The sequence below is a fragment of the Sceloporus undulatus genome, chromosome 7 (assembly GCF_019175285.1).
Source record: "Sceloporus undulatus isolate JIND9_A2432 ecotype Alabama chromosome 7, SceUnd_v1.1, whole genome shotgun sequence".
NCBI lineage: Eukaryota > Metazoa > Chordata > Lepidosauria > Squamata > Phrynosomatidae > Sceloporus > Sceloporus undulatus.
In genome coordinates this window covers 8,595,501-8,612,283 of record NC_056528.1, presented here as the reverse complement: position 1 = coordinate 8,612,283, position 16,783 = coordinate 8,595,501, and the positions used below count along the sequence as shown (strand labels likewise).

The 16,783-nt window shown below is 46.3% G+C and overlaps 2 protein-coding genes across 2 annotated transcripts in view; both read right to left on the bottom strand.

Annotated features, from left to right (window-relative positions):
- The window catches only part of YBX1 (Y-box binding protein 1), a 13,257-nt gene extending 11,493 nt beyond the window's left edge, over positions 1-1,764 (bottom strand). The window contains exons 1-2 of the mRNA XM_042478249.1: positions 1,469-1,764; positions 1,335-1,368 (exon numbers count right to left, since the gene is read on the bottom strand). Coding sequence (XP_042334183.1) covers positions 1,335-1,368; positions 1,469-1,600 — 166 coding nt within the window. The 5' untranslated portion in view covers positions 1,601-1,764. The remainder of the gene's footprint in view (positions 1-1,334; positions 1,369-1,468) is intronic.
- A 3,701-nt stretch (positions 1,765-5,465) lies between these two features.
- PPIH (peptidylprolyl isomerase H) lies at positions 5,466-15,233 on the bottom strand. The gene is made up of 10 exons (XM_042480151.1): positions 15,074-15,233; positions 14,935-14,999; positions 13,692-13,715; positions 12,724-12,768; positions 12,214-12,256; positions 8,594-8,686; positions 7,065-7,152; positions 6,607-6,647; positions 6,144-6,228; positions 5,466-5,589 (listed from the first exon to the last, which is right to left on the bottom strand). The coding sequence occupies exons 1-9, from the start codon at positions 15,137-15,139 to the stop codon at positions 6,160-6,162; spliced, it is 534 nt and encodes a 177-aa protein (XP_042336085.1). The 5' UTR covers positions 15,140-15,233; the 3' UTR covers positions 5,466-5,589; positions 6,144-6,159.
- Positions 15,234-16,783: the final 1,550 nt, after the last annotated feature.

Genomic DNA, 16,783 nt, shown 5'->3' with positions numbered 1-16,783 from the left:
TGGATATGTTAAATGTACTGTGTAATCTGAATGTGCAGCATATATAGATTTTTGTTTCTGTCTTGTTTATAATAATAATGATGTTGATGGTGAACTTATTATTATTTCCCTGGAAAATGTAGCTCAGCCCAAGTGTAACCTCAGCATGCCTTCCAGTGACTCCCAAAACTCTGGCCTTTCAACTGTTTTGGGCTTCAGCTCCCAGAATCCCAGACTATTGGCTAAGATGGCTGAGGCTTCTGGGAGCTGAAGTCTAGGTTACATATGTATATATAGAGAAGGGGGAGAGATTATTGGCTTTCTGGCATATATATATATATATATACACACACACACACACATACACATATATACACACAGTGAAGCTACTGGCTTCCTGGCATTTATATATACAGTATATATATATATATATATATATATTGAGATTATTGGCTTTCTGACATATATGTACATATTTATATATTGGCTTTGTGGCATATATACATATATGTGTGTGTTTGTGCTAGTGTGTGTGTGTATATATATATATATAATTGCCTTCTTTATATATGAGGCTATTGGCTTTCTCATATACTGTAAATACATATACTGTACTGAGATTATTAGCTTTCTGACATATATACTGTACTGTATATCCAGAGAGGGAGGGGCTATTGGCTTTCTGGCATATATATGTGTGTGTGTGTGTGTTAGTGTATATATAGATTATTGGCTTCCTTGCTTATATAACACGAAGCTACAGTATTGGCTTTCTGGCTTACACACACACACACACATACTTATACATATACATATATATATGAGGAGTCTTGGCCTCGAGCGCCGCGCACGCGCAGACGGACACACAAAGGCAGGGCGCGCGCGCACGCCGGTCATATTGCTCCGCCCCCTTGGCCACGCCCCCTCCGCCCTCCCTCCTTGGCCCCACGTTCTCTCCAGCTCCCTCGTGCCTTTCCTTCGCGCAGGCGCGTTGCCTCCAACGGCGGAGGGAGGGAGGGTCGAACACATCCGTCCAATGAGAAGGTTTCGAACGCAGCTCTTCAGCCAATGAGAGAGCGAGAGGGGGGGAGAAGCAGAGAGAAACGTGAGTGAAAGGGTGGGGAGGGGAGTAAAAAGAGAGAAAGGAGTGGAGTGCGCGCACGCGCAGTGAGGAGGGGTGCCAGGGAAGCGCGTCAGTTAGTGGCGCGCTGGCCCCGCCCACCTATGGTGGGCGTGGCTATCCCGCCACTGCCTCGCCTCCCTGGCGCCCCTCCTCACTGCGCGTGCGCGCCCTTTCTCTCCCTCACACATTCACACAGAGTTGTTCTCTCGCGCACGCGCAGTGGGCACCTCACCGATGACCTTCTTGTCCCCGCCGGCGGGGGGGCGCTGCCGCCGAGCCGTTGTTGTTGGTTCCGTTGCCGTTCCCGCCGCCGCCTCCTCCGTTGTTGCTGCCGCCGTTGCTGGGCTTGGCGTCCGGGACGACGACGGCAGAGGCGGCGGGGGCTTGGGCCGCTGCTGATGTCGCCGCCGGGGCCGCTGTGGCCTGCCCTGCCGCCGGCGCTGCCTGTGTTAAAGTGGCGGCGGAGGGGGGCGCCTGTGTCTCGGCCTCGCTGCTCATGGCGTCCTCGGCGGCGGTGGTGACTGGCTCTGGCGCCGCCTCCCGCTCGGTGTAGATGGTGACTCGGGGGCCGGCCGTTGGCGGGGGGCTGCTCCCTTGCTCCGGGCTCCGCTTGGGCTCCGCTCTCCGCTCCCGATACCGATCGAACTGGCCCACAATGGCGGCGCGCGCTCGGTAGCCACCCCGCAGGCGCCGCCCACCCGCACGCCCCCATTGGCCCGCAGGGGACGTCCGTCAGAAGCCGCGCGCTCCCATTGGTCCCCGAGCTCCGCCTCCCGCCTCGCTTTAAACGCCCGTCAAAATCCTCGCACGCCCATTGGCTAGCCCTCGCCCCGCCCACTTTGTAGCCATCAGTTTCGTAGCTCCCTCCTCCCCAGGCTCGCTTGCGCCGCGCTGGGCTGTGATTGGGCGAGAGTCTTGCTGCTTAGCTCCGCCCCGGAAGTTCCCTTTCCGCTCAGCCATGTGGCTGCTCTGGGCCAAGATCTTGGGAATGGTGCTTTTTGGGACTACAAGCCCCAGAATCCCCGGCTGCTGAGGGATCCTGGATGCTGCAGTCCCCAAAAGGTAACTTTCCAGCAAAACCTGCCCATCGGTTTGAATTTTGTTTCCATTCAGGCTGCATCCGCATTGCAGAAATAATCCAGTTTGACACCGCTTTAACTGCCACGGCTCAATGCTAGGGAACCCTGGGAATTGTAGTCCGCTGTGGCTCCAGAGCTCTCTCTGGCAGAGAAGGCTCTCAAAACTAGTTCCCTTGATTCCATAGCATTGAGCCAGGGCGCTTAAAGCGGTCTCAATGTGGGTTATTTCTCCAGTGTGGATGCATTCTTAGCCTTGGATGGTGTCTGTCCCTTTGACTTTGGCTCCTAGGTAAGTAAATGTGGCTCTACTCTGAATGTTAATCTACACTGCAGAAATAACGCAGTTTGAGACTGCTTTAACTGCCTTGGCTCAATGCTTGGGGATCCTGGGAATTGTAGTTGTGGCATCAGAGCTCTGACAGGCTAAATGAGTCAAACTACAGTTCCCAGCATTCCCTAGCATTGAGCCGGGGCCACGAAAGCGGTCTCAAACTGCATTAATTAATGCACCCTAACTCTGCCTGGAAATCACACTGTTTTTGTTTAATCTTACTCACTTAAGGTGCGGCCGCACTGTAAGAGATAACACTCCCCTTTCAGTATCAGGAAATCCACCAAGAAACATTATTACTTCAATAAAGCTTAATCCTAAGTGTCGAGAGCAGCCTTACGGCGCGTCTGCACTGTAGAAACTGCGCAGTTCAGCCCCATTTTAAGCGCTGTCGCTCCATCCTGTGGAGCCCTGCGATTTGTAAAGGACAGCATCATGCAAACAGTAGTGACAACAGAGGACATTTGCCAAGTTATTGACAAATTACCAGCAAACCAGCGGAGTCCGATCAAGAAGCCTTAAGGGGGAAATCAAGGAAATATACCCAGGGTGGTTTTCTGTGGGTTTTTCGGACTATGTGGCCATGTTCTAGAAGGGTTTATTCCTGACGTTTCACCAGCATCTCTGGCTGGCATCTTCAGAGACATGGAAAGCACTTCATATGTGTGTGTGTATCCAACTCTCTTCCATGCCAGCACTCTCTGAAGATGCCAACCACAGATGCAGACGAAATGTCAGGAATAAACTCTTCTAGAACATGGCCACAGAAGCCCGAAAAACCCTATGGATGCCGGCCATGAAAGCCTTCAGCTTCATATGTGCAAGGGACAGATAGCAAAGTACAGTATCGCCCCAAATCCGCAAAACAGGGATGCTTTTATTGGGCCGAGCAAAATGCACAAAATACACGTTGCAAGCTTTCCAAGCCCCACCGCCTTCTTCATCTGGCAAAGGGGTTAAAATTATACAGGAGTAAGAAAGAAATCTCATGGCATTAGTCCCTCCCCGAACTACAAATCACAAGGCTCTGTGGGATGCAAGATTGGTATCAAAAGGCTATAGCTGCGCCATGTGTCTCCGTTCCTGAAAGGCCATGGATACTCTTGCCATGTCTTTGAGAATAGTGAATATTGGCCAGAGAGGAGAGGGAATGTATTAGTCGCCCCTCCGTTTTCGTGGGTGATCCATTCCAGACCCCACCCCCGCAAAAACAGAAATCCGCCAATATTCAAGCTCTATTGGCCTGAGTAGTGGCGCGTCCCTGCGGGCACAAGCCCCATTTTAAGTCCCCCCATTTGCCCCTCGCAAGTAAGCGAGGGATGCGGATTCAAAGTCTGCACAAACAGAGGGACAACTGTATTGTGAGGCATTGGAAGACTCGAGTGCGTTTGTAGTTCATGAAAGTCCTGACCTATGGGAGCAATGAACCAAGTTACAGTACTTTGCCCAGGGTCAAAGGGGCCAATGGATGAGCTTGCTCTACTGGGCATGATGCCACATGGGTTCCAGGAACCACTGAATTGGGCACATACCTCCAGCCTTGTCAGCAGCAGCTTGGGCAAACTCAAAGAGGCCATCTGTCGAGGATGCTTTGATTGTGATTTCCTGCATGGTAGGGGGTTGGACTGGATGGCCCTTGTGGTTTCTTCCAACTCTACGATTCTATAGGCAAGTGACATGTTAATGCCAGGTAAGGACCAGCCCCAGGTCAGGATGTTTATGAAGCCTGTTGAGGACTTGACTGCCTCTCACTACCCAGAGTCTGGCTAACTCTGTTGGCAAAATGCTGGGCACACAGGCTGGCAGAAATGATCCACGCACATTGTTTTTGCAGACGCAGCTCCAAAACGGGAATCCCACGTCCATTTCTAGGCCCCACAAATTAAAAAAGGACATGGACAAGCTGGAGGGTGTCCAGAGGAGGGCAACTAAAATGGTGAAGGGTCTAGAAATTGTGCCTTATGAGGAGAGGCTTAGAGAGCTGGGTATGTTTAGGCAGGAGAAGAGAAGGTTAAGACTCAGAGGTGATATGATAGCCCTGTTTAAATATTTGAAGCGATGTCATATTGAGGAGGGAGCAAGATTGTTTTCTGCTGCTCTAAAGTATAGGTCCAGAAGCAATGGATTCAAACTACAGGAAAAGAGATTCCACCTCAACATTAGGAAGAACTTCTTGATATTAAGATCTATTGAACAAGGGAAGATGCATTAGTCGGAGGGTGATGGAGTTTCCTTCTTTGGGGGTCTTTAAACAGAGGCTCGATGGCCATCTGTTGGGGATGCTTTGACTGTGAATTTCTGCATGGCAAAAGGGGGTTGGGATCTCTTCCAACTCTATGATTCTATGACTGCACTGTGTCCCTTGGGACAGGTGACTCAAGAGGGGAGACTTTCCCTCTTTACCAATGGCAGGGTTCAAATGGATACTTCTCTATTCCTAGGCTTAGTTCCACTATTTTCCCCACAAGTGTCTACTCTATGCTATGATCTATTTGGAATAGCGGTTTATAAATAAAACGTATTATTATTATTATTACTCAAAAGTCAGTACTGAACACAATGAAAGACGAACAGAAAAGCCAAAAAGGTACTTGGGGAAATATGGAGGACCATATTTCCTCCATAGCTGCTGGCTGCACATAGGAAAAAGTGCTGACCCTAATTCTTTGAAACAAGTTCTCTAGATTCTGCACTTTTCCATCCTTGCGGTTGATTGCGTCAGAAGTAGCTGACAATACAATGTGTTTTATTTGGGGGGGGGGGGTTGTGAAACCTTTCAGATGTTTTGCGGATTGAAAGGCAAGGCACATACGTAGTAAGTCAATAAAAAATATTTGTGCTATCCACACACAGAGAAAATTAATGACCGTATTCGAACACCAAAATCCTGGCCACCATAGGATCTCTGCATCCCTCCTCATTCTGTAGCAACTCCAAAGGGAAGAAAAGACAATTACACAAATCCCTTTATTTACAAGGAATCACAAGTTGGAATGTGGGATGGACAAGACACCAGAGGAAGGAGGAGGTGCAGAAAAATCGGGAAGTGAGATGGTCCGAGATGAAGGAAGACTAACCTGGAATCAGGAGGAGGCAAAAGTTACTCATTTCATCCCCACTGTATCATAGACACACACTGAATCCCCCTTCACAGTTGGTTTCTCTTTCTGGGGAATTCCTCCAGAGGTGCAACAACAGCCAGAGAATAGGATATTTTTAACCACCCCAAATGTAATCTGCTGAATATTGTAGTGAGCGACCCTGTCTGGAAGAGCCAGTGCTTCCTGCAACTTAAGCCGAGGGTGAGAAGCATGCACTCCCTGGCCATAAAGCTATAAAGGACATGGTGGTCCTACTCCAGACCACTGGAAACCTCTTTTCAGCACTTCTGGCTTTCAGATCCTATCAGACTTAGCCCACAAGGATGATTTCGAAGCCGCAAGGGTTAGAAACTTGCTTACTTTTAATTCTGTGTAGTAAATGAAAGCTACGATTTATAAGACGCTGGTGTTCTATGTGGATCGAGAAACTCAGGTCTGGCTAAAGAGTCAATCTTTCCTCTTTTCTCTTCCCTCAAGACCAAATCACACACCCCTTCTGCCTATCTCTAGACACAAAGGTGGGCACTTACCTGAAGGCCTCTTCTACTACATCTCACCACACTGAGCAATCACCACAGGCAGTTTGGGTTTGTTATTTGGACCAGTGGGCACATTCTGAGGACGAAAAAACCCACAATTGCCAAGTGAGATCAACATCATGCTTCCATGGAAGGAATAAGTAAGACCCTGGTTCAGCACCACCAGAGTAAAAAATCCCAGAATGCCATAGGATGGAGCTACAGCACTTAAAAGTGGTGTCAAACTGCATTATTTCCACAGTGTAGATGCACTCTGGATGACCTTGGGAAAGGCATACTTCCTTAGCCTTTAAGGAAGAGAATGCCAAACCTCAATAAATCTGGCCAAGACAACCCCAGATAGCTCTGACCATAAGTCAGAGTTGACTTGAAGGCACACCACAACAGCCATTGGTGCTTGGACTTATTTGAACATTTGCTGCACAAACAGACACAGATTCAACTAAATACTTACTTCGATTTTTCTCATGACAAGCAATCCGTCAATTATTTTGCCTGCCAGGTTAGAAAAGAAAAGAAAAGGCGAAGGATCCTTTTAGCATGTCAAGAATTGCCAAATCATAAGAAAAACAAAGCCCTGCTGAAGGCTTAGTTTTGGGGGGGGGGGGGGAGAGAAATAATTTATAAAGGAAGATGTGCCCTCCTTTTAGCAGGAAAGGAATATAGGAAAGCAGGAATGAGGAGACTTGAAGACTGAAATGTCAAGTTTCAGGAGAGACTGCCCAGAATTGGACACTGTATTATTACAGGTGTGGCCTGACCAAAGCAGAACGGAGTGGCACTATGACTTTACATTACATTACTTTATATTTACTATGGACGTAGGTGGATTTCCTGCATTGAGTAGGGCTTGGACTCAATGGCCTCTGGGTTCCCTTTCAACACAATGATTCTATGACTGCAGCTACTCACCAAAGACAACGTGTTTCCCATCCAGCCAGTCGCACTTGGAGCATGTGATGAAGAACTGGCATCCGTTGGTGCTGGGTCCACTGTTTGCCTAGTAAAAAGGTCACACAGGGGAGATCAGGGAAGGGAAAGTACTTCTCAGCTTGAAGGCATTCCCACACTCAAGGGAATGCCTTGGACAAGGGGCAAAAAAAGCACCCAAACTGGTCCTCCAGATGTTTTGGACTTAGAAGCCCCAGCCAGCAGTCAGGAATTCTGGGAGGTAGTCCCAAACATCTGGAGGGCGAAAGCTAGAGAACAAGTGCCCAAGTGTACCCTAGTTGCCAAACAACAAAGAAGTCCACCCTAAAAGTGTAATAAATGTGTCATGGGGGGGGGGTCCCACTATGTATGTAACACCATGTATATTTGTCAATCAGGACAATAAATACCAAAATAAATTTATTTCCGCAAATAGTCTTTGTTAAGTCCTGCAGGAAATGAATCTGAATTTGCCTTTACTTCACTTTGAAATGGCTACAGATTTTCTAAATCCTTAAGAAAGCCATTAAGTGAGTGAAAAAAACTCAATCGTTCTGGACATCAGTTCCCTGAAGCCCCAAGTTTGTACTCCAAGATGATGATGATGATGATGATGATGACCATGCCCCCCACATGGATTGAGGCCAGGAACAACAGATCGAAATACAGCAAAAGACAAGACACATAACACAGTTAAAAGCCCAAACACCAATTAAAAACACACTGTCAGTTAAAAGAGCATAAGATCAGTTCAAAAAGCATATCTACTAAAACCCATCAATTTATAATTGAATTTTAATTCAATTGACAGAAAGGGATCAATGCCTCCCTGTGATAAAGGCCTTGTGGAAGGGGGGTGTTTGCAGTTCTCCCCAACCGCAGGCCATCTGCATCCCAGTCCCAAGAGTAATCAAATTCCTTCCCCTGCATAGAAGCTTATGTTCAGAATAATTGCTTCTGAGCCTAGCTGACGAGGCAGCCTTGGCGCACGGTTTTTACCAAGCTAATGCCAAGGATTAAGGCTCCGCTCCCCAACTGGTAGGCTTCAGGGACGCCCCCATCACCTCTGAGCTGCCCTTTGCAAGAGAAGCCCTCTTCCAGCCCAAAAAGAGGAGAAGAGGCCTTCATGCTCTGATCCTCACAGAAACCCTCCTTTCACAGAAAGAACAACCCACTGCACCACCTTAAACCCTTTCTTCTAATAATCTTGAGGGGGGGGGGGGTGCTTTCCTTCAGGCTTCAGCTGAGACCATGGGAATGGACCAAGGCATGTCCAAACTGGGGACATATTATTATAGTTTTCCCAATCCCTAACTACTTCTTGGGGAACCGTAGAAGTAAGAAATTCCGGTGTAAACACTGGCAGTAAGAGCTTGAATCTCAAACAGGCTAGTCTTTTGGACCTCACTCACCCCTGAGACCCTCCCAGAAATCGCATTCAGCCTTTGGTCTGAAAGAAGTTGCCCACCTTTGCTCTGAAAAAGCCCAGCCCTTTCTGCCCAGTTACTAACCATAGAGAGCAAGCCAGGCGCTGAGTGTTTCAACTTGAAGTTTTCATCTGCAAATGGGCCCCGGTATATGCTGGCCACTCCAGTGCCGTCTCCCTGTTTAAGGAAGGAGAAGAGGCAGCATTAGGTTTTGTCCATTCCTTCCTAGTGTCCAAATTTGGCAAGGACAGCCTCTCCCTCCCCACTTTCCCAGCTGCTTTTAAAGTGTCCTGGTTTCTCCCGCATTCTCCCAATTTGCCTCTTCTCCCCAGCACACTTCGATCGTGGCAAACTGAATTCAAAGTGAAAAAGGAGTTTGCACTCAGTGGACTCAGCATCCATAAATTACAGGAAGCACACATTTCTCCCTTCTGGAGAGCTAACACCCCAAAATGTGGGATTTTGTGACTGCATTGAGATTTATATAAAAGGGGAAAAAATTCCAATCCTCAGATGAGAACATTCTTTATAATAAGTGACATCCTTTATAATAATAAGGGAAGCCTGGCAACCCTTGAGCCATGCAAAGTGGGATCAAGCTGCTAAAATTATGTATCGCAGATACACTTCAAGAGACAGAGGAGAGAAAGAGACAGGGAAACCTTTCTACTCTGTCCCTCTGAAGTTACTAATTCAGGACCAAGGGGAGAAAATCTACTAGGTTGCTCCAACCAAAAGCGTGAATAGCTGCCCTCCAATATTTCACAGAAGAAAACTAGGACATATTCAGTCCAGCAATGCCAGAGTGTGGTCAACGCTGCAAAGGCTACGGATGAGGCTATGGTAGGAAAGGCTGCAGCCGTTTGCTTTTGCCTGAGCCAATTGAGATACCGCTCTTCATTCTCTCTTTTGCATTCTGAACTCAGTTTGCAGCAAGAGAAGTAAGCTGAGGAGAAAGGGGGGAAAGTGGGAGGAGAAGAGAGAAACCGGGACAGTTTAGAAGCAGATGAAAATGTGGGATGACAAACAGGATTAACTAGAATCTTCCCTGCCAAAATCGGGACATTGGGAGACTATTCAGTCATGGACCGATGCTAAAGCCAAGTCCTGGAGGCCGCAGCACAGACCCAGACAGTGGAGAGCTCTGCTTAGAAAGTAAATGCATAGGCTTAGCTTTCAACTTCTCCCGTGTAGGCTCAGTTTGTAAGTCTTTTTGTGTACCCACAGGAGCCCAATGACACCCTCTCCCCCTGAGCAACCTTCCCACCGCTGAGGGGAGCTGAAATCACAGCTGCCTCTTAATCCCTGGCCTGCCCTCCTCTCCTGATAGGAATATCTCCATTCCCAGGGGGGGCTTGGCTGACCTAGTTTCCTTTCTACTCCTCACTGGGGGCTCAGGCAGACTGGCAGTGCTGCTTTTTTCAATGAGACCTCTTAATCTAATTGGCCGTCACTACTGCCGCCGCCGCCGCAGCAGCTGGGGAAAGCCAGTCAGGGATATAAAAGTAGGGCAGGCGCATAAGGGAACCCAGCTCAATGAGCCAGAGGAAGGCTCTGAGTGGGAATGACGCCAGGTAGGAAAAGGAGGGAGGCAACCATGGCCGTTCAGCAACAAGGCAAGGGGTGTCAGACCTGTTCCAACCACATCTTTTGCTCGTAATCGTCACTGCAAAGGTGTAGCCGTAGGTATAAAATGAGGACGCTTCTCCCCAAATAAAAATTCTGACCCATTCCCCTTCCTTCCTTCAGCATCTGAGTGTGCCACCATCTTGCCAGAGAAACTATAGCACACTAGCAGATGGGGCTGCGGAGAAAGGGGCTTCATTCCTCCTTTGTTGTCTCTTGCTGTCCTGGCAAAGCAGACTTGCGACATCACTGCTGATGTTTAAAAGGAGAAGTCTGAAAAGCCTTCACTCTTCCGGGATGGAGAGTTAACAAAAATATTTTCCAGGGAAGCTTGTGGTTTCTACCTTCCATCCCATCCCACCAGGCCCAGTAGAAAATTTTCCTGGGGAAAAAATCACCATGTTTAACTTGGGAAGTGCCCCACATTTGGGTGGCTGTGCTTCTGGCAATTCTTTCCATTTGTCCACAGCAAATAATGAGGGCCAACAGGACCGGCAAGCCCTCTATGAGGGCTACCTGTGCTGCATGCCTTCAAATAACCTGCAGAATTCTTTACATGCGAAAGAGGACAGGACCATGTGGAAAGCATTCCCAGGAAGTCTGGAAGGAAGTGGCTCTTTCCAGCGCTCCATCTAGCCAAGCTCCCAAGCTGTAAGCTCCGATGTGAAAAAAGCAAATAACACATTTTTTGCAATTATGGGACAAGTGAAAGGCTGGTGCAAGATGGAACAGCTTTATCAGCCTTGAGAGATCGGTGCCATGCATGCCGTGTCACCCAATACACTTTGCTTGTGGAATCTTGCGCAATGTGCTTCAAAACTGATTTGAGCCACACCTCGGAAGTCAAACAAACCTTTCACAACTCAGTTTGCAGCCACAGAAGCAAGCTGAGGACAATGGAAAGAAATGGGGAAGAGAGAGAAACTAGGACATTTTCAATGGAGCTAAACAAGTGGGATGGCAGAGCATTAATTGGGACCGTTGGAAGGTATTATGCCAGAGCTTGGCAGTATATGCTCACGGATCACATGTGGCCTCACCGTTATTTTTCTGGGGTCCCAGGCGGGGGAAACGGGGTGGGGGTTGGTTTAAAATGGGATAAATCATCATCTCTGAAGTCTCTAAGAGTGCTACTTCTTCTCCAAAGCAAGACATTAGCCCTTCTTTCAGTGAAAAAGCACTGTTCCTATGGTTTCTTCAACTCCAAAAGTGAATTTCTGGCCACTTTGGGTTTTGAAAACACACACACACACACACACACACACCATACAAAACATCCACCCCATTTTAGGCAGCTAGCCCAAAACTGGGGGTCAAAATTGGCCACTAGGCCAATTTGTTCATTTCTTCCATCTCCAGCGTCGAAACTGTGAATGATTTTACCACTCCCACCAAAAAAGGATGACCAACACTTCACTCACAGAGGAAGTATTGGCCAATTTGGAAGACATGCTAGTTTTACAAAATTACAAAATAGTCTTTAAAGGGAAGGATATCCCCCCCCCCCACCTCAGGGAAATGGCTACTGAGGCGTCTCAGTGGCAACTGAATACTGACAACTGAGGGGAAACCAAAGAAAAGGAGAAGGAACGGCATGAAGTGACTGTAAATCCTGCCCAGCTGCACTTCACAATGCAATATTTTGTTGTTGTTCCCTCTGGTAATAAATAAATGGCAGTTGCAGGGACTGTCTCTTGGTTTGTTGGATGCAGGTTGGGGAGGGCTGAGGGCATTGCAGAATGCGAATTCATTTTACATCCAAGACATATTTTTCTACACTGAGCCTTGCATATTGATGCACCAGTTTAAGTGTGTCCTCCAAAGAAGTCTAGATTGTTTTTCTGTCTTATGGGGAGGCAGCACAAAGCTATCTATAGGATCCAATACAGACCTATTAGCTTACAGAGATGAGATAGCATCTCATAGTGAGCCAAGTGCCATTTCCTATACTGTGACAGATGCTAAAAAGGGTTGGAAGCTGAAAAGAATTGCAAGTAAATTCCAGAAAAGAACACCGCAGCTTCAGTTCCCAAAATATAACAAAACATAATGCAGAGGGGGGAAACGAGGGTACCTACGTTTACAAAATCACCTCCTTGGATCATGAAATCTTTTATAACCCTTAAAAAGAAGGAAAAAGAAAAAGACATTGTGAGAGAAGCACACAGAACAATTACTATCTAACACGATGTGGGTTAATTAGCTGACTTCCATTCAAAGGTATTGTAACTAGCCACACTACCTCTGTTGGCTACCTATGGCTAACTGGGTCCTTAATACGCATGAAAGCTCCAGGTTGGTTCTTCTGTCCCTAGATAGCCATATAAATTGTTTCTGCCGTTCCTCTACAAGCAAAGTCTAGTTTCCCCACAATAACAATGGGTTACTCAACAAGAACCCCAACAGAATGTCTTGGCAAATCTTAAAGACTATCAGGCATAAGGTTTCACAGACTCCAGCCCATAATTTCCAAACACGATGCCAGACACTAGTCCAAATTCAGTAGCTTTTCTGGGTTATGCTTTAAACCTGGGAGGAGACAGAGCGTCTCCACGAGTTTTGCTTCAAGGACCCAACCAGCAACATACCTGTGAAACGTGCTTCCTTTGTAACCGATTGGAACACCGTCTTTCCTATAAGACAAGGAAACAGACACTCCAAAATGGGCAGGAGTCTTGGATGAGAGGAACAGTCATCTTTATGGGCCTCAAAGCATTCAGGTTTTGAACTGGCAACCCAATATAACTATGTCTCAATGGTTGGCTTAGGACAAAAAAAGAGGGCATTGTGTTTCTAGGTCAGGTGCTGCTTCCTGACAGCAACAGAAATTGCCAGGTTGGTTAGATTAGTTGGTAGACATGGATGGAGGGATATGTACAAATACCAGTGACACTGAGATCAAGAAAACTGAAGACATGGTAGGTATCCAGGACCTGAATTAATGAGATCCATACATAAAGGATCAACCTTCTGCAAAGCTAGGTCACTTCTTGGTGGCAATACAGCCCTATCTCAGTTAACAAGGCCTCTAATAGTGAAGCTCCTTGGTACAAAGTCTTTTTATGTCCCCTTTTCTTTGCTTATACAGGAATTGCCTGCTCTGGGTTTCCAGTTCACATATTCATATCATTAATACTACCTTGAATCCCATCTTGGGAAAAAGGTGGGATATAAATTCAGTAATAAATAAATTTGGTGTAGAAGGGTTTTTGCTGACAAATGTTGACCTGCTCTTCTACTTTGTAACGTAGGAACCCATCCCTATTTGTCCCGTGTTATTTCTTCCTCTGGTACCGAGTATTTCTGTTAAAGAAATAACAGTCAGGAATACATCTGAGATATACCTGTATCGATGTTTGGTTGCCAAAGGCACGGACCATGATTTAGTTTTCCAGGTAGCTCACCCCATCAACAGCGAACAATGTTGCAATAAAAGGAAAGGGAATACAACTTCCAAGGTATACATATTAGTCCTTCAGAACCCAACCTGGGCTTCTGGTTTTCTGGCTGGTTAGGATTTATTTTTCAGAGCGAGAGATGAACAGAACCAACGTACCTGAACTCTCCTGTGCAAAACTGCCTGGAAAAAAGGAAAGGAAAAGGAACACAAGTGCAGTTAGGCAAAGGCAACTCTTAAATGCAAACAAATGACACCTGCTCTCCTGTGTGTCCCAATAGCACAGGAATAAAACTAGACCCTCAAGACACCAGATCTCATCCTGGTTAGTTCTTGGATGGGAGACCGCCAACAAATAGTAAGTGCTGTGGGCTCTATTTCAGAGAAAGGGACTGGCAAAACCACCTCCGAGGATCCCTTGCAAGTGAAAAACCCAATGAAATTTATGGGGCTGCCATAAGTCAATAGCCAACCTAAAGGAACATAGACACAGAGCAATGTTGTTGTTGTTGTTGTTGTTGTATGTCTTGCAAGTTGTTTCTGCTGTTATGGTGACCCTTGGAGGCCTAAATACCCTCACAGACACCAGATTCTGACCTGGGAAGCTAAGCAGGGCCAGCCCTGGTCAGTACTTGGATGGGAGGCTGCAAAGGAAGACCAGGCAATATTTCAGAGGAAGGGACTGGCAAGATCCACCTCTGAGGACTCCTTGCCTCACTATACAACATGAAATTCATGGCGTCACCATAAGTATCTTCAAGGCACCAGGTCCAGTCTGATCTTGGAAGCTAAGCAGAGCCAGCCCTGGTCAGTAATTGGATGGGAGACCGCAAAGGAAGGCCGGGTGATCATTCAGAGAAAAGGCCTGGCAAAAACCACCTCTGAGGAACCCCTGCGAAATCCATGGGGTCACTATATGCAGATGGGTGACTGGAATCCCTTCAAGGCACCAGATCTCTCTTTGATCTTGGAAGCTAAGCAGGGCCAGCAGTGGTCAGTCCTTGGATGGGAGCCCACTGCAATATTTCAGAGGAAGGGACTAGCAGAAACCACCTCTGAGTCTTCCTCGCCTAAGGAAACAACATGGAATCCATGGAGTCTCCATAAGTCAACAGGTGACTTGAAGGCACAGATATACCTGGGAGCTAAGCAGGGCCAGCCCTGGCCAGTCCTTGGATGGGAGACCGCAGAGGACGACCAGGCACTAAACCCAGAGGCGAGGACTCTGAGGGTTCCTGGCCTAAGAAAAGCCTCTCAATTCAGAGGGACTTGAAGAGACAGAAAGGGAAAGATAGAGGCGACGCTCTAGCCGCCGAACTCTATTCCCTCCAATAGAGACAATGGAGCGCGCCCAAACCGGAAGTGCTGAGGAGGCGAGGCGGAAGTGACGCCGAGGCCTCACCTGAAGTTCTCCGCCGTCTTGGGCACGACGTCGGCGAAGAGCTCCACCTTCATGCGGCCGACTTCCTGCGGGAGAAGCGAGAGCGTCAGCGGCCTCCCTTTCCCCTTCCTTCCCGCTTCCCTCCCGGCTCGAGGCCTACCTGGCCCCCGATGGTCACGTCGAAGAAGACCACCGGGTTGTTAGGGTTGGAAGCCAGCACCGCCATGGAGACCACCTTTCAGCCGGAAGCGGAAGCCCCTAGGCACACCAATCACCGCAGGCCAGGGAATGCTGGCCTTGCGTCACTTCCTGCCTCGGCCACAGAGAACTCTGGGAGTTGTAGTCCAAAAAACCCTCAGTGTAGCCCTTTCCATCCTAAGTAATAAAACACTGGTTCTTGGTCCCAAACGGGAATGGCTTTTTTCCCCTGCCATGTTCTCTTCAGGGAACAAAAGTTTTTCCTCAGATATGGAAAATTAAAACGGCTTTTGAAAGGAAATTGCAAAATCCGTTGCAATGGATAAGAGGCAATTTCCTTTCAAAAAGTTACTTTTGGTTTTTGTGTCCTGAGGTAAAATATAAATAAAACACATATTTTAAAAAGGAACTTTGGCTGGGATTCATAGTTAGGTCCCTGTCATGAGCTCAGAAGTTACTTTTGGTTTTTGTGTCCTGAGGTAAAATGAAAATAAAATACATATTTTAAAAAGGAACTTTGGCTGGGATTCATAGTTGTGTGACTCTCCCCAGAACTCAGAAGTTACTATTTTTTAAAACCACTGCTTAGAAAACGTTTTAAAATGTTCCCTTGAGGAAAAATGTTTTCCTCAGGTATGAAAATAAAAGTATATTTTCTAAAAGGAAATTGGCTGGAATCCATTTATGTGTCTCTCTCCAGAGCTTTGAAGTTACAGTACTTTTGTTTTTTGTCCTGAGGTTATATATATATATATATATATATGAGAGAGAGAGAGAGATTAAAAGGGAATTTTGCTGGAATACATTGCATCTCCCTCTCCAGAGCTTAGAAGTTACTTTTGCTTTTTGTCCTGAGGTAAAATGATTTTTTATATATATATATATAAAAAAGATGTACACAATAGATGGTATAATATATGAAACGTACATTAAAAACGTCTTTCCCCATCCCCCTTTTTTCCTGTTCCACTTATCTGTTATCATATTTTCTAATAATACCTAACCATTAAACCAGCTCTTCTTGGTTTCTTCCTCTCTTTCTACCTTTTTCCTTTCTCTTATCTCACTATCCTTTATGCTACTTTATTCTTTCAAAGATTGTCTAATAATCTTAAATGTTTTCTATACCTATCTCTCCTTCTATTAAAACACATTCCAATGATATATATCACGTATCTTTTTACTTTCTTGTCGTTGGAACCATCCATTATCTTAACAACTGGTGAAGGCCCTTATTTCCTTACAGTCTTAATATTTAAATAACTATAATAACTATCTTTATTTAACCATCCTCTTTATTTTTAAAAGGAAAATTTGCTGGGATACATGGTTAGGTCCTTGTGTCCAGAGCTCAGAAGTTACTTTTGCTTTCTTTATCCTGAGGGAACATGAAAATAAAATATATATTTTAAAAAGGAACTTTTGCTGGGATTCATAGTTTTGTGACTCTCCCCAGAGCTTAGAAGTTACTTTTTTTTTTACAACCACTGCTTAGAAAATGTTTTTAATTGTTTTCTTGAGGAATTTTTCCCCCTCAGATATGAAAATAAAGTATATTTTCTAGAGTTTAGAAGTTTTGTTTTTTTAAACAGACATTGTGCTGGAAATGTTTTAAAATCTTCTCAGATGTGAAAATTAATTATAATTTCTAAAAGGGAATTTGCTGGAATAC

Excerpts from the sequence above, each read along its gene's own strand:
- PPIH (XM_042480151.1), bottom strand. The coding sequence starts at position 15,139 with ATGGCGGTGCTGGCTTCCAACCCTAACAACCCGGTGGTCTTCTTCGAC. Across the intron at positions 7,153-8,593 it reads CGCCTGGCTTGCTCTCTATG|GCAAACAGTGGACCCAGCAC; the intron begins GTTAGTAACTGG and ends CCTTTTTACTAG. Across the intron at positions 6,229-6,606 it reads TTGTCATGAGAAAAATCGAA|AATGTGCCCACTGGTCCAAA; the intron begins GTAAGTATTTAG and ends TTTCGTCCTCAG.